Here is a 26,692-nt window from a genome sequence, read left to right on the forward strand (position 1 = left end):
ACCCACCAAGAAAAAATAAACTTTCTATGGCAACTACAAACTCACAACCACGCAAACACATGTGCATAATCAAATTCAAAGACACATAACAAATCCGACAGACAAAAGGTTAGCATATGTCGATATTTTTCAGCCAGAGACTGCCAGGTACATGCCTAGTTGAACACATTGTGTTTACTGCTGATACAGCAAAGGAGGGCACTCATCGTGGGAAATCATAGGGCATTTTAGAATGAAAGTATAAGAAAGAATGTGTTATTGTGGAATTTGGGCTTTGGTTGGATAAAAGAAAGGTTTACTCTAAATTGAATATTGCCAGGAAGCATGGTCAGTTACATGACTTGGTGTCCTAATCAGTCATATCTATAAGGACAGATGAGAGCAAGGGTAAAGCAGCAGTTGGTAAAGGAGCTGCCATCACTCATGTTACCCAGGACGGGATGTTCAGTACTTTGTGAGTTGCACTGTACCCTGTGTTCTCTGCCCTTAAACAAAATTATGTATAGTCTTGTCTTGTTTTGTGTCACTTTATTATGGTTTCAGTGTATCTTTTTTTGATATTGGTATTGTATAAAATAGTTTATTCCAAAGAGAATTACATGGCCTAGCTGTGAGCACCAGGCTAGCTTCAAATAACACTGAGGTCTAGCTCAGGAGGCTGATTTTTCTTCTTCCTTAAATTCAATATTTTAAAATTCTTACATTGCAAGTGAAAAATAAAATTATAAGCAAACAATTTGGAAAAGAAGAAATGCAAATACCAAATAATTTATTATTAATAAATGGGGAAAATGAGACTATGAAAAGAAAAGTGGAAACAAAAATTAAAATCTGTCAGCTTGGCAAAGATGAAAGGAAGATAAAGGCTAGGAACTTTAGTGGGTCTCCTTGGGAAAGTCACTGGAGAAGGAAATGGCAACCCACTCCAGTGTTCTTACCTGGAGAATCCCAGGGACGGGGGAGCCTGGTGGGCTGCGGTCTATGGGGTCACACAGAGTCGGACACGACTGAAGTGACTTAGCAGTTGGGCAAGTCAAGGGAGGGCAGGGTAAACAGATTAGGATTGGCTGGTATGAATAATTTCAGCAGGCTTTGGGTTAGAGGTACTCTTTAGTTGTCTGGTACCTGGCCCTGGGATCATTGGTGGTAGTGGTGGTTTAGTTGCTGAGTCATGTCTGACTCTTGCAACCCTGGCATCTGTAGCCTGCCAGGCTCCTCTGTCCATAGGATTTCCCAGGCAAGAATCCTGGGGTGGATTGATCAAACCTGGGGCTCCTGCGTTGCAGGTGGATTCTTTACTGACTGAGCCATCAGGGTAGCCCCCAGGTCACAGAGGCAGAAGAATACTGCCTCTTGGGGTCCAAGGCCAAACAGGGGATGGAGGGCTCTGGATTGGTTAGTTTGCATATCAAAGGCTTGCTCCTGCCAGGGGAAAGCAATCTCTCCTCAGTGAGAAAGGTGTTTTTTAAAAATTAATTAATTTTTATCTTTCACCTGGGTCTTCATTGCTGCACGTGGGCTTTCTCTGCTTTCAGAGAGCTAGAGGGCTACTCTCTAGCTGCAGTGCACTGGCCTCTCACTGTCATGGCTTCTTGTGTTGCAGAGCACAGGCTCTGGGCCCAGGCGCTTCAGTAGGTGCAGCACATGGGGTCAATTGCTCTGTGGCATGTGAAATCTTTCTGGATCAGGGATCATAACACAAGTTCCCTGCATTGGCAGGGGGATGCTACCCACTGTACCACCAAGGAAGTCTCTCAACAAAACATTCTTAAACACTGAGCTCAGAGCAAATTTCTCCACATCTTGAGCCCAGGAGTTTAAGTATGGGAAGTTCTTTGGCACCTAGCCTCTGTTCCCATGCCTTGAGAATGCTGGCTTACATGAGTCTTGAGAGACCATGTCTTATTACAGAAGCTGAAAACATACTTGCCTAACCTTTTGTTGTTGTTGCTGGGGCACAGGCAGGCATCCTATACTCTGGCAATCTGGTGCACTTATGCCAGATTTTGATTTAGGAGTTAGTTCCATGAAGAACTAGGGCCTGTTCCAGCCACTAATTTCCTGAGCCCGTTCCCTCCTCAACTCTTCATTCTCATTTCTCTATCCAGGAGAAATATACTCATCAGTTGGGTCTGAATCCACTGGGATAGCTAGTGCCAAACACACCTCTGGCTCCATTCCCATCTATAGTAATTACTTCTTCATCCTCTGCCTCCCACCAGATCATATCCACTCTCCATTCGCTTGGACTCATGCATGTGTCTGTTTATATGCTGACAATCCCTATGATCCTCTCAAGTCCTGCTGACTCCTCCACCTCCTCCCCCTCTCACTCCAGCTCCCAGCTCTCTGGGTGTCATTGGATCCACCTCCAGAATTTGCAAGCAGGCAGGCACATGTATCCCTCTCTCTTTGCACTCCACAATCCCTAGTAATGTTCAACAAAGTTCCTGTTTTCTAAAATTAGCCAAATTTGTTTTCTGCTGCTTATAGGTAAGACTGCTAATTTAATATTAAGCTAAGTATCTATTTGTACCATCTCAAAACACAGCTGACATAAAATTTACTTCAGAACCAAATGATTTCCAAAAACTCACATACACCTGAACCTCACGTGGCTTCCCCTGGCCCCTTCCTATTGCAAAAATTATTGGAACACAGCAGATAAAGGAATTCTCACACCAGATACCTCAAATCTCATAGCATATCAAATGTGAAACCGGTATGAATTGCCAAATATTTACTGTTTCCTCGGCTGCTTAGGATGACAGGAGAAATTATGCGGCAGAAAAGGTGCTTTAGAAATATCGGTATGGATGTTGTCATCAATTACTATTTGTGGCAGGGGCTGAAATTCTATGTACAGTCACTCATTCTCATACATTTGTCTCGGCAGCAGATGAAGAACCAAATCAAAGGCAACAAAAGTGATTAATTAATAGTGTTAGGTAGGTAGAATAGGGAAAAGGAGTCCAAAATGGCGGTGGCTAAAAGACAAGGAAGGTCCAAGGACCAGAGTGAAGACTTCAGGCAGAACAAACAGAACAAACAGCACTCCTGGCTCAGCCCAGTTTGCATAGGGCAGGCCCAGGTGGAGGAAAAAAAACATATAAAAGAGGAGCCAAAGCGGTTTCTCACGGACTCTCTCTCCCGCATGCATGCACACGCTCCCTCCCTCTCTCTCTCTCTCTCTCTCTCCCTCCCCATGCACTCCTCCACTCTCTTCTCTTCGAGTCTTGGATTCTCCTGCTATCTTATAAATAAAATAGAGCTGTAACACTGATTTGCCTAAGAGCTGTAGCACGGTTTGTCCAAGACCCGAGAGCTGTGATGCACCTAGGGCTTTAATGTCCGTTGCTCCAAATCTTTGTTGTGACGAGACAAAGAACCGAGGAACATACACTCGCGTGACAATGATCCAGAGCAACTCCAATCTGCCGGGGGCATAGGACAGGATCTGGAAGGGCCCTGGGCTGCTGCATATAGACACCCCAGCTGAGGACAGCTGCAGAGCCCAGATCCCTCCTTGGGGGTGAAGTTGAGAAATCTTCTCCTTGCCACTGACTGTCTTGCCACCCCCACCAGGCAGAATTTTGGCCATATTCCATTTTCCTGAGACCATTTTTCCTCCAACTCCTCACTCTCCCCTCCATATCCAGGAGAAGGATACCCATCAGTGATGCCTGTAAATCCACCAAGATCATTACTGCCAAACATGCCTCTGCTTCCAGCCCTGTATCTCACTGTTTCTTCTTCCTCCTCTGCTTCCCACCAGATCCTGTCCACTTTCACTTCCCAGTACACTTTGCCCCACGTGAAGCCCTTACTGCCCGGCACCCCGAGCTCTGGATCAAATCTCTGACCACGCTGGCATTTGTTCAGCCACAAGCCAGTGAACATCATACTCTTCCCATTTGGAGACACTGAGAGGTAGCCATTGGCTGTCAGGGAATTCAGGATGATCCTCACTGTGGGGACAAGGAGGCAAAGGTGTGGCCTCACAAAAGATACAAATGATATTTGTCCCATAGGTTCTGGGCCTTTATGACAATGGTGGGAGGCTCCTCAGGGGACCAGGACAAAGACTGCTTTTGACCTTGTGTTCAGGCTATTAGCAACCCTATCTAGAGAGTGTAAAGAACATAGAAAATTCAAGGCCTCAGGCAGTGCGATGAGACTTGAGAGGGAAAATGATAAGGCCTGGGATCACTATAGCTGGGCAAATCTGATTTTGAAATCAGGATAAAGAATTTGGATACAAAAAAAAAAAAAGAATTTGGATACATTAGTTATACAAAGACCTTCCTTTTTAAAACAGAATTGCTGACCTTGAGTAATGGACCTTCACAGGAAAGCTGCAAACTTCAGCCACTATCCCCTCCAGATACTCACTTGTCTTATATTCCAGATCCCTCATCAATTTTCCTAGAGTAAAAGAACAAAAGGACAGTGAGCAATTCTTTCTTTTTTTTTTTTTTCCCTTTAGCCACACCACTTGGCTTGTAGGAAAGGAAGACCAGAGATTGAACCCAGGCCGATGGCAGGAAAGCACGGAGTCGTACCCTCTGGACCACCAGGGAATTGCCAACAAGAAGCAATTTTAACACTATAGCTTCTAGGTCAAGTTCTCTTACATGGGCTCATATAACTTTAGACAATGACAGGGCACCATGAAAGTTCAAGTGAAATGCAGAAAGCAATTCAGGAGACACCCAGACCTGTACAGTCTAAATTGGTTCTTATAAGCATATATACCAACAAGTGCTGAACCCACCTGGTGCTTCATTAAAGAGTACCTTTGGCTGTACCTCCACCTGTTGTTAAACTAAGTTTGAAACTTCTAGTCCAAACCCACACTGTTTCTTTCCACTCTCACAGATACCTCTTTGAGATTCATTCTCCTAGTATTCTTTAAATTGTTAAAAAAAATTTTATTGTGGTAAAAGCACATGATATTTACCATCTTTACTATTTTTAAATGCATAGTTCATTAGTGTTCAGTTCAGTCACTCAGTCGTGTCGGACTCCTTGCAACCCTATGGACTGCAGCACGCCAGGCTTCCCTGTCCATCACCAACTCCTGGAGCTTGCACCGACTCATGGCCATCAAGTCGGTGATGCTGTCCAGCCATCTCATCCTCTCTTGTCCCCTTCTCCTCCTGCCTGCAATCTTTCCCAGCATCAGGATCTTTTCCAATGAGTCAGTTAATCATTAATGTTAAGTATATTTAAATAACTGTGCAATTGATTTCTAGAACTTTTCCATTTTGAATAATTGAAACTCTGTTCCTATTAAACAGCAGCTCCTCATTCCCCTCTCCTCTCAAACCCTGGCAACCGCTAATCCACTTTCTGTTCCTATGGATTTGACTACTTGAGAGACCTCATATGCATGGAATCATGTATTACTTGTTTCTTTGTGACTGGCTCCTTTCACTTACCCTAATGTCCTCGAGGTTCATCCATGATATAGTACGCGGCACGATTTCCTTCCTTTCTCAGGTTGGATAGTAGTCCAGTGTCTGCATGTGCCGTGTTCCGTTTCTCCATTCATCCATCGATGGGCGTTTGGGCTGTTCCTGCATCCCATCTGTGGTGAATAATACTGCTATGAATGTGAGAGTGTGAAGATCTCTTTGAGATTCTGCTTTTAGTTCTTTGGAGAGTGGGAATACTGAACCATATGATAATTATATTTTTAATTTTTTGAGGAAATGCCACACTCATACTCTCAATGTTTTTAGACACTCTCCCAATGTTCTTTTTACCTCACTGTTAGATATGAAATATCCTTTTACCATCTTGAGACCTCTGAGTGTGACTCTATTTTAGTCTAGGTTCCATTCTTAGACTATCATGTGGTTTGGACTTAGATTCCCTCCCCAGCATCCCTGCCTGGTGTGAATGACACACACAAGAGCAAGGAACTCTGAGAAGTCATAGCCACACTCACAACCTAAAACACATTATAGAGAAAGAAGGTTTCTAGGTTCAGAACCCCCTTCTTTACGACTGAATTCTCTGAGTCCTTTCTCTGAAGAAAGAAGTATATCTGAAATTTCTTCTGCCCAATTTTTGATTGCAGAAGTTCCGGCTCTTCAACCTGGAATTTATTCCAGGATATCTAGAGTAATGACGTCACAGTGAGAACTCCTGAGAGAAATGTGTGATTTCCCACCATCACCATTTGCATGTACACACGAGCACTAACAGTAGACCAAAGACACAGAGAGGACAAGATGGTTTTCCAGGTGGTCGGTTTCAAGGTCAGAGTCCAAGAGTAGAATATAGAGTTCTGAAGAAAGGGTCGTGATCCAAGGATTCTCTACCCACCAATATGTCACTTAGAGACAGTATTCAAAAAGAAAGAAAGGCATTTTCCTCCTTTGAAACTCTTTGAAACATGCTACTGATACTATAGGCTCTAAAGAAATTACCCGAGGATATGAACTAGACAAATTAAAATTAAGCTTTAAATATACATTTTTAAAAGCATTAAATTTACAATTAAGGTATAGCAGGGCAGATATATAAACTAAATCTAAAATGAAAAAGGTCTGAGATTTTGATATTATTATCAAACAGGATTAGATTCAAGGCAAAAAAAAATATTAATGAAACAGAGGCTATTTTATGGTACTAAAGATTATAATAATCAATTAAGATGTAACCCACCTTAAGGATCATACAGTGGAAAAAACATCAAAATATAAAAAGCAATGTGCATGCATGCAAAGTTGCTTCAGTCGTGTTGCTCCTTGCCACCCTGTCGACAGTAGCCTGCCAGGCTCTTCTGTCCATGGGATTCTCCAAGCAAGAATACTGGAGTGGGTTCACATGCACTCCTCCAGGGACTCTTCCTGACCCAGGGATCGACCCTGCATCTCTATGTCTTCTACATTGCCAGGTGGGTTCTTTACCACTAGTGCCACCTGGAAAGACCTAATATATATATATAGGAGTTTGAAATGCAGTACTTGGATGCAATCTCAAAAACGACAGAATGATCTCTGTTCATTTCCAAGGCAAACCATTCAATATCACAGTAATCCAAGTCTATGCCCCAACCAGTAACGCTGAAGAAGCTGAAGTTGAACGGTTTTATGAAGACCTACAAAACCTTTTAGAACTAACACCCCAAAAAGATGTCCTTTTCATTATAGGGGACTGGAATGCAAAAGTAGGAAGTCAAGAAACACCTGGAATAACAGGCAAATTTGGCCTTGGAATACGGAATGAAGCAGGGCAAAGACTAATAGAGTTTTGCCAAGAAAATGCACTGCTCATAGCAAACACCCTCTTCCAGCAACACAAGAGAAGACTCTACACATGGACATCACCAGATGGTCAACACCAAAATCAGATTGATTATATTCTTTGCAGCCAAAGATGGAGAAGCTGTATACAGTTAACAAAAACAAGACCAGGAGCTGACCATGGCTCAGATCATAAACTCCTTATTGCCAAATTCAGAGTTAAATTGAAAAAAGTATGGAAAACCACTAGACCATTCAGGTATGACCTAAATCAAATTCCTTATGATTATACAGTGGAAGTGAGAAATAGATTTAAGGGCCTAGATCTGATAGATAGAGTGCCTGATGAACTATGGACTGAGGTTTGTGACATTGTACAGGAGACAGGGATCAAGGTCATCCCCATGGAAAAGAAATGCAAAAAAGCAAAATGGCTGTCTGGGGAGGCCTTACAAATAGCTGTGAAAAGAAGAGAAGCGAAAAGCAAAGGAGAAAAGGAAAAATATAAGCATCTGAAGGCAGAGTTCCAAAGAATAGCAAGAAGAGATAAGAAAGCCTTCCTCAGCGATCAATGCAAAGAAATAGAGGAAAACAACAGAATGGGAAAGACTAGAGATCTCAAGAAAATTGAGATACCAAGGGAATATTTCATGCAAAGATGGGCTCGATAAAGGACAGAAATGGTATGGACCTAACAGAAGCAGAAGATATTAAGAAGAGGTGGCAAGAATACACAGAAGAACTGTACAAAAAAGATCTTCACGACCCAGATAATCACGATGGTGTTATCACTCACCTAGAGCCAGATATCCTGGAATGTGAAGTCAAGTGGGCCTTAGAAAGCATCACTACGGACCAAGCTAGTGGAGGTGATGGAATTCCAGTTGAGCTATTTCAAACCCTGAAAGATGATGCTGTGAAAGTGCTGCATTCAATATGCCAGCAAATTTGGAAAACTCAGCAGTGGCCACAGGATTGGAAAAGGTCAGTTTTCATTCCAATCCCAAAGAAAGGCAATGCCAAAGAATGCTCAAACTACCACACAATTGCACTCATCTCACATGCTAGTAAAGTAATGCTCAAAATTCTCCAAGCCAGGCTTCAGCAATACATGAATCATGAACTTCCAGATGTTCAAGCCGGTTTTAGAAAAGGCAGAGGAACCAGAGATCAAATTGTCAACCTCTGCTGGATCATGGAAAAAGCAAGAGAGTTCCAGAAAAATACCTATTTCTGCTTTATTGACTATGCCAAAGCCTTTGACTGTGTGGATCACAATAAACTGTGGAAAATTCTTCAAGAGATAGGAATACCAGACCACCTGATCTGCCTCGTGAGAAAGCTATATGCAGGTCAGGAAGAAACAGTTAGAACAGGACATGGAACAACAGACTGGTTCCAAATAGGAAAAGGAGTTCATCAAGGCTGTATATTGTCACCCTGCTTATTTAACTTCTATGCAGAGTACATCATGAGAAATGCTAGACTGGAAGAAGCACAATCTGGAATCAAGATTGCCGGGAGAAATATCAATAACCTCAGATATGCAGATGACACCAACCTTATGGCAGAAAGTGAAGAGGAACTCAAAAGCTTCTTGATGAAAGTGAAAGTGGAGAGTGAAAAAGTTGGCTTAAAACGCAACATTCAGAAAACGAAGATCATGCCATCCTGTCCCATCACTTCATGGGAAATAGATGGGGAAACAGTGGAAACAGTGTCAGACTTTATTTTTGGGGGCTCAAAATCACTGCAGATGGTGACTGCAGCCATGAAATTAAAAGACGCTTACTCCTTGGAAGGAAAGTTATGCCCAACCTAGATAGCATATTGAAAAGAGAGCCATTACTTTGCCAACAAAGGTCCGTCTAGTCAAGGCTATGGTTTTTCCAGTGGTCATGTATGGATGTGAGAGTTGGACTGTAAAGAAAGCTGAGTGCTGAAGAATTGATGCTTTTGAAGTGTGGTGTTGGAGAAGACTCTTGAGAGTCCCTTGGACTGCAAAGAGATCTAACCAGTCCATTCTGAAGGAGATCAGCCCTGGGATTTCTTTGGAAGGAATGATGCTGAAGCTGAAATTCCAGTACTTTGGCCGCCTCATGTGAAGAGTTGACTCATTGGAAAAGACTCTGATGCTGGGAGGGATTGAGGGCAGGAGGAGAAGGGGACGACAGAGGATGAGATGGCTGGATGGCATCACTGACTCGATGGACGTGAGTCTGAGTGAACTCCGGGAGTTGGTGATGGACAGGGAGGCCTGGCATGCCGCAATTCATGGGGTCGCAAAGAGTCGGACACGACTGAACAACTGAACTAAACTGAACTAATATATATTAGGTTTATATAGTTTCCTTTTAGCATTGAGTTTTTGCCCATTTTTCTTGTGTTCTCATAGTTAGAATACACTGTGGGCAAAAGCTCATTGCTAAAAGGAAGCTTTGGGTGATGTTTTTCTAGTCTATGACATGCTGCTGCTGCTAAGTCGCTTCAGTCGTGTCCGACTCTGTGCAACCCCATAGATGGCAGCTCACCAGGCCCCGCCGTCCCTGGGATTCTCCAGGCAAGAACACTCGAGTGGGTTGCCATTTCCTCCTCCAATGCATGAAAGTGAAAAGTGAAAGTGAAGTCGCTCAGTCGTGTCCGACTCTTAGCGACCACATGGACTGCAGCCTAAGAGGCTCCTCCGTCCATGGGATTTTCCAGGCAAGAGTACTGGAGTGGGTTGCCATCAAAAAGTAAAAAAAAAAAATAGCATGAATACAAATACCTAAATAACGTAATTACTAAGGAAAACCTCGTGGACATATATCAAATTCTATTCCAAACAGAGAATGTAGCTTCTTTTTGAATGTTTGGAACTGTCCAAAAATTCACAACGTACAACACATAAAGCCTCAATAAAGTCCAAAATAGTGAATTGGCAGCAAACTCATCTAATCACAAGATTTACAAACTGTGAAACATAGGAGTATTAGAAACTGTCCCCTTGCCCCCACCAGCACCACTGACAGTGAAGAAAAAGGTGAGGAGAGTGTTTGAAGAGGCTCTTACCTGGAGGGGAAGGTTACACAGAGTCTCACCTCCTTGTCCTGGTCCTGCTTACCTGTGCTGGATCCCGTCACCTGCTGCCTACAGGACCGTCCTGGCATCAGGCTGGTTACAGACAAACCATCACTTCTGGCGTCTTGGTCCTTGGAGTCGATGCTGCTCAGCAAGGTCTTGCCTCAGCCCTCCCTGCTTTGTCACCACCGACCCTCCAGAGGACACCTGACCCCCACACACCAGCCCTGAGGTGGGAGGGTCATAGTAAGTTTTGGACTACGTGGTCCAAGATCCTCTCTCCAACCCTCAGCTCACTTCCCACACAAGGACAACACAGACTAGCAGGGGTCCAGGGAAGTCAGGGACTGGCACTGACCCACATCAGGCTGAGAGGTTTAGGTCACCAGAGCATAGACTTCAGTTTTCTTCCTGTCCCCAGCAGGGGGCGCCACTCCTGGCACACAGGAGGTTCTCCATAATTTCCCTGCCTCCTGGAAGCTGTTTCCCAACAACTAATTATAGACTATGTTGCATTTACATCTCATTCCACCCTGCTGTGAATCCTTGGTGTGTCACTCACTGAGACCCAGTACAGAGCCTGACATCTAGTAACCACATAACGAATGATGAGCAAATGAATGTGGGATTTTCTTCAACTGACTAATACAGGCATAAAGTCAAAAAGTTTTTATGACATAAAGGATTACAGTGAAAAGTAAATTTCCCCTCCATCCCATCCAAAATCTTTCCACATTCCCTCCCTGGACAAGGTAAGTGTTACAGTTTAGACAGTATTCTAGAGAGAGAGTCCATTTTGTAAGATGGTATTTTGCATACATTCTATCAACAACTTTGTTATCAATTAGCAATATATTCTGAGACTATTCTATTTTTAAAATACAAATCTAATTCAGTTTAAGATATTGATAATAATGATTCTCCACTGCTGATTTTAAACATTTAAATATAGGAAAAATCCTCCATCTTCCACAATAATAGAATTTTTTTCTAGACAAAGTCATCCAAATTTAAAATATACTCATTCTCCAATCTTTCTGAGACTACTTGTCTTCGTAGTTAATTTCTGGCCAGTATGATGAAGCAGATGTAAATTTTTGAATTTTGATCTTCAAGGGAAGAAACTTTTCCTCCTTCCCTGCTTTCCCTGGTTGTTCCCAAACCATGAACGTGGTCTTAGGTTCCTCGGTCCATGCCAACAAGAGCGATGTCCCAGGGAGAGCAGAGAGGAAAGGTCCTGGGGACCTGGATGCCTGGACAACCTCGTGCAGCAGGGCCTCCCTACCGTTAAGGTGTTAGTTGCTCACCTGTGTCTGACTGTAGCCTTCCAGTTTCCTCTATCCATGGGATTCTCCAGGCAAGAATACTGGAGTGGGTTGCCATGGCCTGCTCCAGAGGATCTTCCCAACCTAGGGATCAAACCCCAGTCTCCTGCCTTGAGCGGTGTTCTCTCTACAATCTGAGCCACCAGGGAAGCCCAAGCAGCCCTGCAGCCACCCTAGCAGCCCTGGAACTCCCTGCCTCACTGTCCTGGGAGACCCACACCAGCTTCCTTCCTGTGAGACCAGTGTTACTTGGGTTCTGCTGCACACAGTGAATTAATACATATCAGGAGAACAGGATTCCCAGAGTGTGTTCATGATGGGTTGTGAGGTGAGCAGAGATACCACCCTTGGCTCCTGGGACATTACTGTGAGCTGGAGGAAGGAAGAGCTGGGCTGGGGGTGGGGGGCAGCACAGGGAGCCTGGAGATGTTACCCTCCTCTTGTTCCCAGCCGTGGGGTCTGACAGGGGAGGATTTGGTCACCAGGTATCCATTTGGGGGCATTTCTCTCTTCACTTTCCTTCCTGTCGTCTTTACAGACAGTTTCCTTCACATTCCAGGCAGGATGAGAATCTCTGCTGGTGGTCTCTTCCTCCTTGTCCTCCTGTCTGAGGGCAGGGACTGCAGAGGCTGAGACCTAGAGGAGGAACTTCTCAGGCAGAAAAGGAATTCAGGTCACTCATCCTCCTTCTGAAATCTCTGCTTCCCCAGCCTGGCCTGGACAGCCAGTTCTGAGACAGTTGACCATGGGTCCCTCATATCTTTTTTCCCCTTGATCCCAAAATGTACATTTATTAATCTCTTAAATGTTACCAGAGAGTCACGAGTCCAGCTTACGTTGCAAAAGTGAGTATTATACAGAGGTATTGCTACTAGAGGAGGGAACACTGGGATCACCTTAGATCTGCCAAGCACAGGATGACTTTGGGATCACCTGACCACATGGCTTCTCACAGAACTAAGGCTAGGAATGCAGAAACCAAAATAAATAGAGAGTTCAAGTCCAAGGTTTTGGGTCTCACTCCTCATATATCCAGATCAAAATTATGTTCCAAAAATACTAGGGCAATCTTCCAGGTTATCTGGAATTAAAGGACAGAACTTTGTAGGTAAAAACATAAAGGTAGGTAAGGAAAAGGAAGTAGCCAGGCTGAGAGTTACAGTTGTCTCATTATCACTGGCAACTATGTTGCCAGTTTCTGCAAGAACCACAGTGGAGAATTAACTGCTATATGATATGATCACCACGCTTCCATCCTTTAAGTCTTTGAGGATGACATTAATTTCTTTCATTATCCCCAGGACACAATATTGCTTTTAATACTCTGTCTTGGCTGAGCTTTGAAGGCTTTTTCAGGGTCTTCCACTAAACTTTTCTTACTAAAAGTTTTTTTACTCCACACACACACACACACACACACACACACACAAATCAACATGCGGGTTCTTGCCAACTCTAAATATGTCTATAGCTGTGACTCTAGGTGGAAAAATTGCCACCAAGAGAATGTGTAGATGCAGTGAAGCTGTGAGATATATTTGGCCCTAAGACAGGATGCTCATTATTTTCTGTTCCCCATATGCCTCACTTATACTGGGGATTCGTGATTGCAGGCAGGTATCAGGGTCAAATCTGATTTGTATCCATAGACCTAGAAGGATCCAGATTTTCCCTTTCATCAGTGAGTGAAATAAGAACAATGGCCATTGGCACCCACAAGGAATGATGTGGGGAATTACTGTTTGAACACAACTGCTCCGTATTGCAGGGTATGTCCTCAGGGTGCTTAGGTTCTCTTCAGCAAGTGAGTTCTGGGTGTGAGAATTGGCTCAGGTTTGGAAACTAGATAAGGGATGGGAACTTTCTGTTAGGCAGCTGACCTCAGCCTTCAACTCATTCATTTTGGTCTATTAATATAATACTAAGCAACACTCTTGTTGCCTGTCCATCTACCTTGCCTCTAGAAACATCATGATCTATTAATCATTTCCATAAACCCCTTACAGTTAGAATATCCTGCTTCTATCCTGACATTGTTGGTTAACTCAAAAGTTTGGTCCTTGTTTCTGCCTTGCTGTCACCTCTTCCCCTGCTTTCTGGGATCCTATTATCCCCACTGCTGCTGTAGTCCTATCTCCTAGATCAGCTCTGCCTACACAGGACAGCGAGGTTAATACTGCTCACTTGTTCATTCCCTATTGCCTGATAAACACTTTGCTTTTGGAAATATTTACCCGGGTTTTTTTTTTTTTTCCAGTTTTGTTTTTATACCAGCATGCCCACTGCTCTGAGTTTTTTGGTAACTTTCTGTACAATTGCCATAGTGGTTCAGGCATCAATGCTTCGTTTAACGTGAGCCATAGTACTTGTTGTGGCAGAGGGGTTGAAGTGAAGCTATGAGCCATGCTGTGTAGGGCCACCCAAGATGGATGGGTCACTGTGGAGAGTTCTGACAAAACGTGATCCACTGGAGAAGGAAACAGCAAACCACCCCAGTGTACTTGCCATGAGAACCTCATGAACTGTATTAAAAGCCAAAATGTATGACAAGGAAAGATGAGTCCCCCAGGTTGGAAGGAGTCCAATATACTACAGGGGAAGAGCAGAGACCTACTAAGAGCCCCGGAAAGAGTGAAGCGGCTGGGCCAAAGCGGAAGTGGTGCTCAGTTGTGGATGTGTCAGGGGATGAAAATAAAATCTGATGCTGCAAAGAACAGTATTGCATAGGAACCTGGAATATCAGGTCTATGAATCAAGGTAAATTGGACACGGTCCCTGGTGGCTCAGACGGTAAAGTGTCTGCCTACAATGCGGGAGACCCAGGTTCGATCCCTGGGACAGGAAGATCCTCTGGAGAAGGAAATGGCAACCCAGTCCAGTACTCTTGCCTGGAAAATCCCATGGACGGAGGAACCTGGTAGGCTACAGCCTATAGGGTCGCAAAGAGTTGGACACAACTGAGCGACTTCCTTCACTTCACTTCACTTAAGCAGGAGATGGTAAGAATAAACATCAACATCTTAGGAATCAGAGAACTTAAATGGACAGGAATGGGCAAATTTAATTCAAATGACCATTACATCTACTACTGTGGGCAAGAATCCCACAGAAGTAATGGAGTAGTTCTCATTATCAACAAAAGAGTCTGAAATGCAGTAATTGGGAGCAACCTCAAAAATGACAAAATGATCTCAGTTCATTTCCAAGGCAAGCCATTCAACATCATGGTAATCCAAGTCTATGCCCCTACTGTTGATGCTGAAGAACCTGACATTGATCAGTTCTATAAAGACTTAGAAGACATCCTAGAACTAACACCAAAAAAAAATGTATTCATCATTGGGCATTGGAATGCAAAAGTAGGAAGTCAAGCGTCACCTGGAGTAACAGGCAGGTTTGGCCTTGGCGTACAAAATGAACCAGGGCAAAAGCTAACTGAATTATACCAAGAGAATGCACTGGTCATAGCAAACACCTTTCCTTCACCACACAAGAGACGACTTTACACATGGACATCACCAAATGGTCAAACTGAAATCAGATTATATTCCTTGTAGTTGAAGATGGAGAAACTGTATACAGTCAGCAAAAACAAGACCTGGAGCTGACTGTGGCTCAGATAATTATCTTCTTATAGCAAAATTCAGGCTTAAGCCACAGAAAGCAGGGAAAACCACTAGGCCAGTCAGATATGACTTAAATCAAATCCCCTATAAATATGCAGTGGAGGTGATGAATAGACTCAAGGGATTAGATCTAGTAAACAGTGTGCCTGAAGAACTATGGACAGAGGTCTGTAATACAGTTCAGGAGCCGTGAACAAACCCATCCCAAGGAAAAAGAAAAGCAAGAAGGCAAATGGTTATCTGAGGATTCTTTATAAATAGTTGAAGAAAGAAGTGAAAAGCAAGGGAGAAAGGGAAAGATACACCCAACTAAATGCAGAGTCCCAAAGAAAACTAGGAGAGACAAGTAGGCCTTCTTCAATGAACAATGCTTAAAAATAGAGGAAAACAACAGAAGGGTAAAGACTAGAGATCTCTTCAGAAAAATTTGAAATATCAAGGGAACATTTCCCCCAAAGATGGGCACAATAAAAGAGAGAAATGACTGAGACCCAGTGGAAGCAGAAGAGACCAAAAAGAGATGGAAAGAAAACACAGAAGAACTGTACAAAAAAGAACTGGATATCCATGATGATGTGGTCAGTCACCCAGAGCCAGACATTCTGGAGTGTGAAGTCAAGCAGGCCTTAGGAAGCACTGCTGTCAATAAAGCTAGTGGATGCAATGGAATTCCAGTAGAGCTATTCATAACCCTAAAAGATGATGCTCTCAAAGTGTTGCACTCAATATGTCAGCAAATCTGGAAGACCCAGCCGTGGCCACAGGACTAGAAGAGGTCAATTCTCATCCCACTTCCCAAAAGGGCAGTACTAAAGAATGCTCAAACCGTCAGACAGTTGCACTCATCTCCCATGCAGATGTTCAGGCTGGATTTAGAAAAGGCAGAGGAACCAGAGGTCAACGTGCCAACATCCATTGGAATTTAGAAAAAGCAAGAGAATTTCAGATAAACATCTACTTTTGCTTCACTGACAATGCTAAAGCCTTTGACTGTGTGGATCACAACAAACTATGGAAATTTCTCAAAGAGATGGGAATATCAGACCACCTTACTTCCCTCTTGTGAAACCTGTATGGAGGCCAAAAAGCAACAGTTAGAACTGGACATGAAACAACACACTGATTCCAAATCAGGAAAGGAGTACATCAAGGCTGTATATTATCACCCTGCTTATTTAACTTATATGTAGAGTACATCATGCAAAATTGCAGGCTGGATGAAGCACAAGCTGGAATCAAGATTGCAGGGAGAAATATCAATAACCTTGGATATGCAGATGACACCACCCTTATGGCAGAAAGCGAAGAGGAACTAAAGAGCCTCGTGATGAAGGTGAAAGAAGAGTTAAAAAGCTGTTTTAAAACTCAACATTCAAAAAACTAAGATTATGGCATCTGGTCCCATCACCTCATGGCAAACAGATGGGGAAACAATAGACACAGTGACAGACTTCATTTTCTTGGGCTCCAAAATCACTGCAGATGGTGACTGCAGCCATGAAATTAAAAGATGCTTGCTGCTTGGAAGAAAAGCTATGACCAACCTAGACAGCATATTCAAAAGCAGAGACATTACTTTGCCAACAAAGGTCTGTCTAGTCAAAGCTATAGTTTTTCCAGTAATCATGTGGGGATGTGAAATTTGGACCATAAAGAAGGCTGAGTGCCAAAGAATTGATGCTTATGAACTGTGGTGTTGGAGAAGACTCTTGAGAGTCTCTTGGGCTGTAAGGAGATCAAACCAGTCAACCCTAAAGGAAATCAACCCTGAATATTTATTGGAAGGACTGATGCTGAAGCTGAAGCTCCAATACTTTGGCCACCTGATGCAAAGAGCCAACTCATTAGACAAGACCCTGATGCTGGGCAAGATTAAAGGCAGGAGGAGAAGGGGACGAAGAGGCTGAGATGGTTGAATGGCATCACTGACTCAATGGATATAAGTTTGAGCAAGCTCTGGGAGATGGTGAAGGACAGGGAAGAACAGCAGTAGCGTGTTGCAGTCCATGGGGTTGCAAAGAGTCAGACATGACTGAGTAACTGAACAACAAACAACACAAGCTAGTAAGGTCATGTTTAAAATCTTGCATGCTGGGCCTCAGAATAATGTGGACCAAGAACTTCCAGATGTCCAAGCTGGGTTTAGAAAAGGCAGAGGAAGTAGACATCAAATTGCCAACATTCGCTGGATCACAGAGAAAACAAGGGAATTTCAGAAAAACATCTACCTCTGTTTCATCGACTACACTAAAGCCTTTGACTGTGTGGATCATGACAAACTGTGGAAAGCTCTGTTGTCACCTTGTCATACTCTCTCAATCCTGAGCCACTCTGTTGTTCTACACAGCATTCTAATTGTTGCTTCTTGACCCACATACAGGTTTCTAAGGAGACAGATAAGGCGGTCTGGTACTCCCATCTCTTTAAGAGCTTTCCACAGAAAGATTTCCTCTTCTTGGGCTCAAAAGTCACTGCAGATCATGACTGCATCCATAAAGTCAGAATACGATCACTTCTTGGCAGGAAAGCTATGACAATCCAAGACAGTGTGTTGAAAAGCAGAGACATCACTCTGCCAACAAAGGTCTGTATAGTCAAGATTATGGTCTTCCCAGTGGTCATGTATGGTTGTGAGAGCTGGACCATAAAGAAGGAAGAGTGCCAGAGGATTGATGCTTTCTAACTGTGGTGCTGCAGAAGACTCCTGAGAGTCCCTTGAACAGCAAAGAGATCAAACAGTCAATCTTAAAGGAAGTCAACTCTGAATACTCATTGGAAGGACAGATGCTGGAGCTGACGCTCCAGTATTTTGGTCACCTTATGTGAACAACCAACTCATTGGAAAAGTCCCTAATGTTGGGAAAGATTGAGGGCAGAAGGAGAAAAGGGCTTCAGAGGATGAGATGACTGAATGGAATCACTGATGCAATGGACTTCAACTTGGGCAAACTCCAGGAAATGGTGAGGCACAAGGAGGCCTGGCATGCTGCAATCCAAGGGGTCACAAAGAGTCAGACATGACTAGGCGACTGAGCAACAACAATATAGCATTTGTTAGAACAACTTTAAGTGAAAATCACTCAGTCGTGTCCAACTCTTTGCAACCCCTTGGACTATACAGCCCATGGAATTCCCCAGGCCAGAATACTGGAGTGTGTAGCCATTCCTTTCTCCAGGGGATCTTCCCAACAATATTGAAATATAACTCACCCACTGAAAAGAATCAATTATAGTGTATTCACAGAGAGGTGTGACCATTGCCACAATCAATTTTGAAAGGTTTTCATCACCCAGAAGCGTTTTTAGACTATTGTTATCCAGGCACCAACTTCCCAGGTGGCTCAGTGGTAAAGAATCTGCCTACAATGCAGGAGAATCAGGAGACATGGGTTCAATCCCTGGGTTGGGAAGATCCCCTGGAGAAGGAAATGGCAACTCACTCCAGTATACTTGCCTGGAAAATTCCATGGACAGAGGAGCCTCGCAGGCTACAGTCCAAAAGGTCCCAGAGTTGGACATGAAGGAGCAACTGAGCTTGCATTGAGGTACCAATTTATTCTTGGACAGTCAGCCCCTATTTCCCTTCAACATTTCCCTCATCTCTAGACAAATACTAAGCTACTTTCTGTCTAAGGGATTTGCTTATAAATCTTATAAATAAAATCCAACAATTCATATCATCTTTTATTCTTGTTTTCTTTTGCAGAGCATAATGTATTCAAGTTCACCTATGCTAGGCATCCATGTACTAGACATCTGTACTTCCTTCTTCTCATTTGCAAATAATTTTCCAATGCAGCTTTGTATCGCTTTTACTAAGTTATTCATGAAGTGATGGAGATTTGAGTTTTTTCTGCTGTTTGGCTATCATGATAATGCTGCTGTGAGTGTCAGCTACAAACATGGTAATGTGGACTGCCATTTTCATTTCTCCAAGGTAAATACCTAGGAATGGAATTTATGAGCCCTAGAGTAACACTCGGAGAAGGCAATGGCACCCCACTGCAGTACTCTTGCCTGGAAAATCTCATGGATGGAGAAGCCTGGTGGGCTACAGTCCATGGGGTCGTTAAGAGTCGGACACGACTGAGTGACTTCACTTTCACTTTTCACTTTCATGCACTGGAGAAGGAAATGGCAACCCACTCCAGTGTTCTTGCCTGGAGAATCCCAGGGATGGGGGAGCCTGGCGGGCTGCCGTCTATGGGGTCACACAGAGTCGAACACGACTGAAGCGACTTAGCAGCAGCAGCAGCAGCAGAGTAACACTAGGTTCAAACTTGGAGGAACTTCCAGACTGTTTTCCAACACCATTTTTATTCCCACTAGCAGGTTCCATGCTTCCAAACTCTCCACATCCCTCCAAGGATATGAATCTTGGTTTCTGGATTTTCAAGGAGGGGATGTCACTTACGCTCCCCACATGAATAAGCTCTGGGTTACATTTCCTATCACAGCTCATAAGCTTGAGCAAACCAAAGGGAAGACTTTTTCCAGATTTGGCTAATGCCCTAAGGATAAAAACAACTTCTCCCTCTGAAATATTGCCCATATTTATATTTTGGCCTAAACATTTATTCTCTTGGAATAGAGAATAAATACTTATGGAAGCTTTTTATACTTACCTGTTATTTTTATTTGCTTTCACTGGACAAGTAAGCCTTAAAACCAGGCCAAACATGTTACTAAAAATGGAATCTTCAAGGCCTATTTTTTCAATCCTGCTATTTTTCTGGCACCAGGGTAGTTGCCTGAATACAAATCCACCCAAACCAATGATACTTTATCTCTTCTGTGAGCCAGTGCTTGTTTGTGACATGCTTGTTATCGGCTCACAATAAGAAACACATAGACATTGAAAGTGACCATAAGCAAGTAAACTACCTTATCTTGAGCTCGACTGGCAACTGCCAAGAAAAAGATGAGCGTTTTTATCATGTCATTGGATCTGCTAAGACTGTTCAATTATTAGTTCTCATGGACTAGAGATTATACGGAGAAGGCAATGGCACCCTACTCCAGTACTCTTGCCTGGGAGATCCCATGGATGGAGGAGCCTGGTAGGCTGCAGTTCATGGGGTCGCTAAGAGTCAGACACGACTGAGCGACTTCACTTTCACTTTTCACTTTCATGCATTGGAGAAGGAAATGGCAGCCCACTCCAGTGTTCTTGCCTGGAGAATTCCAGGGACGGGGGAGTCTAGTGGGCTGCCATCTCTGGGGTCGCACAGAGTCAGACACGACTGATGCAACTTAGCAGCAGCAGTAGCAGAAGAGATTATAGTGTGGTGTCTAAACTAGTACTTTTAAAAGACATATGTGGGTCACATGTAAGTTGATCAATTTTATAGATACTTTCCCCATAAAAATGCATATACAAAGAAATGCAAAAGTTCAGTTCAGTCGCTCAGTCACATCTGACTCTGCAACCCCATGGACTGCAGCGCTTCAGGCTTCCCTGTCCATCACCAACTCCCAGAGTTTGCTCAAACTCACGTCCATTGAGTTGGTGATGCCATCCAACCATCTCCTCCTCTGTCATCCCCTTCTCCTGATGCCTTCAATCTTGCCTAGCATCAGGGTCTTTTCCAATGAGTCAGCTTTTTGCATGGGGTGGCCAAAGTATTGGAGCTTTAGCTTCAGCAGCAGTACTTCCAGTGAATATTCAGGACTGATTTCCTTTAGGATGGACTATTTGGATCTCCTTGCAGTCCAAGGGACTCTAAAGAGTCTTCTCCAAAACCACACTTCAAGAGCATCAATTCTCTGGTGCTCAGCCTTCTTTATGGTCCAACTCTCACATCCCTTCATGATGCAAGAGTTTTTTTTTTACTGGAAAAACCATAGCTTTGTCTAGATGGACCTTTGTTGGCAAAATAATGTCTCTGCTTTTAAATATGCTGTCTAGGTTGGTCATAGCTTTTCTTTTTTCAGTTTCAAGCGTCTTTCAATTTCATGGCTGCAGTCACCATCTGCAGTGATTTGGAGCCCCCCAAAATAAAGTCTGTCACTGTTTCCATTGTTTCCTCATTTATTTGGCATGAAATGATGGGACCAGGTGCCATGATCTTAGTTTTCTGAATGTTGAGTTTTAAGCCTACTTTTTCACTCTCCTCTTCCACTTTCATCAAGAAGCTCCTCAGTTCCTCTTCGCTTTCTACCATAAGGGTGGTGTCATCTGCATATTTGTGGTTATTGATATTTCTTCTGGTAATCTTCATTCCAGCTTGTGCTTCATCCAGCTTGTGCAGCATTTTGCATGATGTACTCTGCATATAGGACTTCCCTGAGGCTCAGTTGGTAAAGAATCTGCGTGCAATGCAGGAGACTGTGGTTCGATTCCTGGGTCGGGAAGATCCCCTGGAGAAGGGAAAGGCTACCCACTCCAGTATTCTGGCCTAGAGAATTCCACAGACAGTCCATGGGGTCGCAAAGAGACATGACTGAGCCACTTTCACTTTCACTTTTCACTCTGCATATAAGTTAAATAAGCAGGGTGACAATATATAGCCTGGATATACTCCTTTCCCAATTTGGAACCAGTCTGTTGTTCCATGTCTGGTTCTAATTGTTGCCTCTTGACCTGCAGAGAGGTTTCTCAGGAGGCAGGTGAGGTATTCTAATATTCCCATTTCTTGAAGAATTTTCCACAGTTTGTTGTGATCCACACAGTCAAAGGCTTTGGCATAGTCAAGAAAGCCGAAGTAGATGTTTTTCTGGAACTCTCTTGCTTTTTCTATGATCCAATGGATGTTGGGACTTTGATCTCTGGTTCTTCTGCCTTTTCTAAATCCAGCTTGTACATCTGGAAGTTCTAGGTTTGCATACTGTTGAAGCCTAGCTTGGAGAATTTTGAGTGTTACTTTGCTAGCATGTGAGATGAGAGCTATAGTGCAGTAATTTGAACGTTCTTTGGCATTGCTTAACTTACAAAAGTTAACATGCAATAAAATTCAGTATATATATATGGGTCCCATGAAGACTATAGATCTTTTTTTAAAAAATAATTTGCTTAATATTTATTTATTTGGCAATATCAAGTCTTAGTTGCTGCATGCAGGACCTTTGTTGCACCATGAGGGCTCTTTGAGGCACAAGGACCTTCTAAGTGGTGCCAGGCCTCATGATTGCCGTATGCTGGCCTAGTTGCTCCATGGCATGTGGGATCTTAGTTCCCAGAGCAGGGATAGAATCCACTTCCTCTGCACTGCAAGGCGGATTCTTAACCACTGGACCACCTGGGGAGTCCCAGCTCTTTTTTAAGCCTGGAAAGAGACAACGGCAGCTGGAGGACATTTTTGAATAATCATTTCATCATTCAGAAGTACACTCCGTTTACCTGAGTGTATAAACTAGAGTAGACAGAAACTGGCCCTCATATTGCAACATCACAGAAAAGTTGAAATACATCGTTGATTCATTCACCCAGCTTGACTGGGTACAATGTAGCAAACCAAGTTCTGATGTGGATCACTGCTCAAAAAAACTGAAATTTGTCATTCTTTTCCCCTCCCTCACTCTCCTTCTCCAACCCCAGAATCTGTACCCTCTTCCCAAATGAGGGGAATTTCACACTTGATGATCTTGGTAGAAGGCAGACACCTTCCTCCATTAGACAGAAAACCTTGCTTCCTAAATATTCCTGCAGGTAGAAAGAGGCTGAGGCTCCACCAGGCAGGTGGAGTCTTCCTTAGGACATGGTGGACTCTTCCTTAGGACATGGTGCCACAGAGAGACTGGAACTGCACTGAATACCTTAGGCACACGTGGCACACGGGGCAGAGGTGGCAGGGTGTCGGCCAGGTGTCAGGAGCAGCAGAGAGCAGGTCTACCACAGGGTTCATTGTCCAGCATCAGGGCTGACAGTGCTGTGAACAGTGGTGTCTGTGCTCACCTGCAGGGGAAGGGGTTCCTGGGTGGGACCCGACCCCGGTGGGGTTGAGGATTCTGTTCCCGGCTGTGGCCTCAGGACTGTTCAGTGGTTTTCCCTGAAATAAACCCAAAACCACAACAATTTGAAAATTTTTTTCCCCACCCAGAACTATCTAAGAATACCTGTAGGGAAATCTCAGAGAGCAAGGATTCAGAGACTTTTCCTTCTGCTTTATTATGATTGATATACAATACTGAGTCAGTTTATGGTGTACAATTGTTGATTTGATACACTTCTGTACTGTAAAATAATCACCACCATAGCATTATCTGACAACTGAATCATGTCATAATTACCTCTTCTGCATGCGTGGAGAAAATTTAGATCTACTCTCTTAGCAACTCAGAGACTCTCTTTATGGTGAGCTGATAATCATTTCCTAAATTTTAAGCCTGGTGATAGCACATGGCAGAAATAACATGTAACTCACACCAAATGTTTTGTCTTTTTCCTCTCAGGAAAAAAACATTTAAATGTGTGTTTAAGACCCCTCCCCACCTTAATCATTCTCAGATCTTTAAAGTCAGTGGATCCCCATCTGCTCAGGACTGCTTGTAGAGATTGTTACAAAGTACTCAGGACTCTTCCCAGATCCACCATCTAGAGTGTAGGGCTCAGAGTCCTGGAGTCTGTTATGAACAAGCGGTACAGGGGAGGCTGGTACACAGCCAGGTGGGAATCCAGATCTGTGTTCCTGCTATGAAATGTGCGATCTGAAGATCAGCACCAATCGTGCTGTGTCTATTCCAGACCTTCTGTCTCTAAGAGGAGTGCAGGTGAAAGACCTTCCTTCATGTCCTTCAGGACCCCTTTCTATGTGCCATCTAGACGTCAGAATGGTGCCGTCTGCTCAGGTGTGTAGTCTGATCAGTTCCCGTAGTGCAGGGGACTCAGGGTTCAGTCCTCATCCCTCTGCTGCTGTAGCCAATTCTCCCCTCATCTGTGACCTCATCTGTTCTCAAGGGTCTAAACATCATTTATATGGTGTCACCACTTCCATCTATTTCTCCACTCAAGTCATCTCACCTAAACCCTAGACTCAGTTGTCACGTCCCTAAACCAATGCTGATGGCGATGCCTCCTGAAACATGCTCCTTCCAGAGCCCCCTCATTTCCACAGTAGGCACCCCACATGCTTACTTGCAAATCTCAAATTTTGCAGTCCTTCTTCACCCTTTCTCATAACTGAGATTTAATCCTCTAGGAAATGCTGTAAAATGCATTTTCAGAATAGATCAAGAATCCACTCACTCACCGTTACCTTCCCTGCTCACACCCCAGACAAGCAGCAGCCTCCCCTGGACCCTGCGCTGTTTCCCTCAGGCTCCTTTGCACCTCCCTTGCCCTTCACCTCCTGACTCTGCACAGCAGCCTGGCTGATGCTTCCAGAGAGCAGTCACAGCAGGTCCTGCTCTGTTCGTATCATCCTATGACTCCACTGCTTACTAAGATAAAATCAACCCCCTCTAACATCCTGGAGGCACACAGGATCTGGCCGGTCATGAGCTCTCAGCGCAATTCCTTTTCCTTCAGCCCCAGCTGCCTCCTGGCTCTCCCTTGAACACAGACACTGTCCTGCCTTCGTGCATTTGCCCTGGAGGCTCCTTTGCCTGGAGAGAACCTCCCCTAGCCCTCCTTGTGGACATTCCTTCCATGTTCTCCACATCTTTACTCAAAGGTCACCTTTTCAGTGAGGCCCCTGTCCACCCTAGTAACACAGCCACCTTCCCTGTCCCCACACACTTGTACTCTGGGTCACCTTCCTCAGAGCACTTACCAACCTGTAAGGGAAACACTCCCTCACTTTCTAGGCTCATAGTCATGCTCTGCCCCTTCCCCCTAGAACACTGCATATGGCGGACAAGGTTTGTCTATTGTTAGTTCACTGAGTTCTTCTAGATGCAAGAATGTGTCATGTCTCCATCACACAACAAATATCAGTTGAATGAATGGTCAGTAAAGCGCTTCCCTATTCCAGAGATAGTGTCTTTATTGATGTGACCTCAGGCCACATGCTGTCTTGTGGCAGTTACAGCACAACATCCATTTGCACTGACCTCAATGCCGCCTGTATTTTACTCACAAAGGCTGATCTCCCTTCCCTCCCACACCAATCAGCCTGATTATCAGGCTCTTTGTCTCTTCAGAAAGGAAGATCCTTTGCTTCCGGCTCCTATATTCAACCTGCTGTGATTTTATTAGACTCTGCTTTCTAAATCCATGCGTTGAGATGGGAGCCAACAGTAGCCTTAGAAGATGTAAGGGCAGAAGAGGGGGTAGACTGCAGAGAAGAGAGAAATCTAGCAAGAATTAAGTCAAGATACGAAACTATTGGGTCCCTCCTCTTTGCAAGTTCCAGCATGTGGTTCCTTTAAAAGATGGAGAAAAGTTGGAAAGAAGAATCAGCAAAATCTCAGGAGGGCAAGAGCTGGATGGCTCTGAAATTTCTCTCTTGGAACCACTGAGAATCCTGTGTGCATGGTCCCCTTGGACTAGTGGGGACAGTGACAGACAAAGTGACCCCTGATGCTGTCAGAGATGGGATCACCCAGAGAAGAATCAGACCAGGCCTCTACACATGAAAAAGAACAGTCATTACACCACCAACAATAATAGCAATAACTAAATAAGCAAAATATAAACACATTCAAAAATGACGGTAGCTAAGGATTGGTCCAAGCCCTGATCCTGGGCTAACCGTTTAAGAAAAGCACCCTGTCCATGGTCCTGGAGATACAACAAGGCCCAGGCGACTTCTGAGTCCATGATCACATGTCCTTGGTGGGACAAGGATTTACTGAGGGGACAAGGACAATGGAATGGAGACGAGGACCCAGCCCGGGAGTGACCATGGGCGGTCATGGGCAGTACAGGCATGCCCACCAGGCATTGATCACTGACTGGGCACAGGCCCTGTCCACACTCAGCTCCTCACATCCTCCTCCTGTCCCTCCTGCAGCTGACTGAGCACAGCAAACCTGTGGATGGATCTGGAAGGTTCTCAGTGTTTCAGTTTATTTCCTCTTTCAAACTTTAGGAATCCTCACCTTTATTATCCAATCCCCCTTCATGGCACCAAAGAGAAAAAGCAGATTCATATATATACAGATTTTATTTTCAAAGAGGAAATAAGACATCATTACTCAGTGCATATGAAGCAAAGACAGCGATGAAGACGGCCCAGCCCCGTCTCTGCTGGAACAGGACAGTGGATCAGGGAGAAGAACACAGGTCAGGGTGGGGAAGGGGCGCGGTGGGCAGGGGTGACCAGTCTCCCCAACTCCTCATGTTATGCTAATAGGAGCACAGACACATTCAGATGCAGGTGCAGAAAGAGGGGTCCAGTGATCTGAAGTCACATAGTGGGATGCAGCATCACTCAGTCCCCACAAGGCAGTTGTCTCACACTGTGAGAGCAAAGAATCAGGAAGCAGTTCAGGTCAGTCATGTAAGGGCTGACATTTTTCACAGCCCCCCACAAGCTCACATGTC

The 26,692-nt window shown here is 44.1% G+C and overlaps 2 protein-coding genes across 3 annotated transcripts in view; both read right to left on the bottom strand.

Moving 5' to 3' along the window:
* Nucleotides 1-26,692, bottom strand: part of LOC109577067 (BOLA class I histocompatibility antigen, alpha chain BL3-7) — a 48,137-nt gene that overhangs the window by 17,992 nt on the left and 3,453 nt on the right. The window contains exon 8 of one of the 2 annotated variants that reach the window (XM_070777483.1): nucleotides 26,294-26,607. The exons of the other annotated variant lie outside the window; for it this stretch is intronic. Within the exon in view, the coding sequence (XP_070633584.1) occupies nucleotides 26,603-26,607 (5 nt within the window). The 3' untranslated portion in view covers nucleotides 26,294-26,602. Of the gene's footprint in view, nucleotides 1-26,293; nucleotides 26,608-26,692 lie in introns of those variants that run through there. 2 annotated transcript variants of the gene reach the window in all.
* Nucleotides 26,294-26,692, bottom strand: part of LOC109577088 (BOLA class I histocompatibility antigen, alpha chain BL3-7) — a 67,477-nt gene continuing 67,078 nt past the window's right edge. The window contains exon 8 of the mRNA XM_070777480.1: nucleotides 26,294-26,607. Within this exon, the coding sequence (XP_070633581.1) occupies nucleotides 26,603-26,607 (5 nt within the window). The 3' untranslated portion in view covers nucleotides 26,294-26,602. The remainder of the gene's footprint in view (nucleotides 26,608-26,692) is intronic.

This window comes from Bos indicus, chromosome 23 (assembly GCF_029378745.1).
Source record: "Bos indicus isolate NIAB-ARS_2022 breed Sahiwal x Tharparkar chromosome 23, NIAB-ARS_B.indTharparkar_mat_pri_1.0, whole genome shotgun sequence".
NCBI lineage: Eukaryota > Metazoa > Chordata > Mammalia > Artiodactyla > Bovidae > Bos > Bos indicus.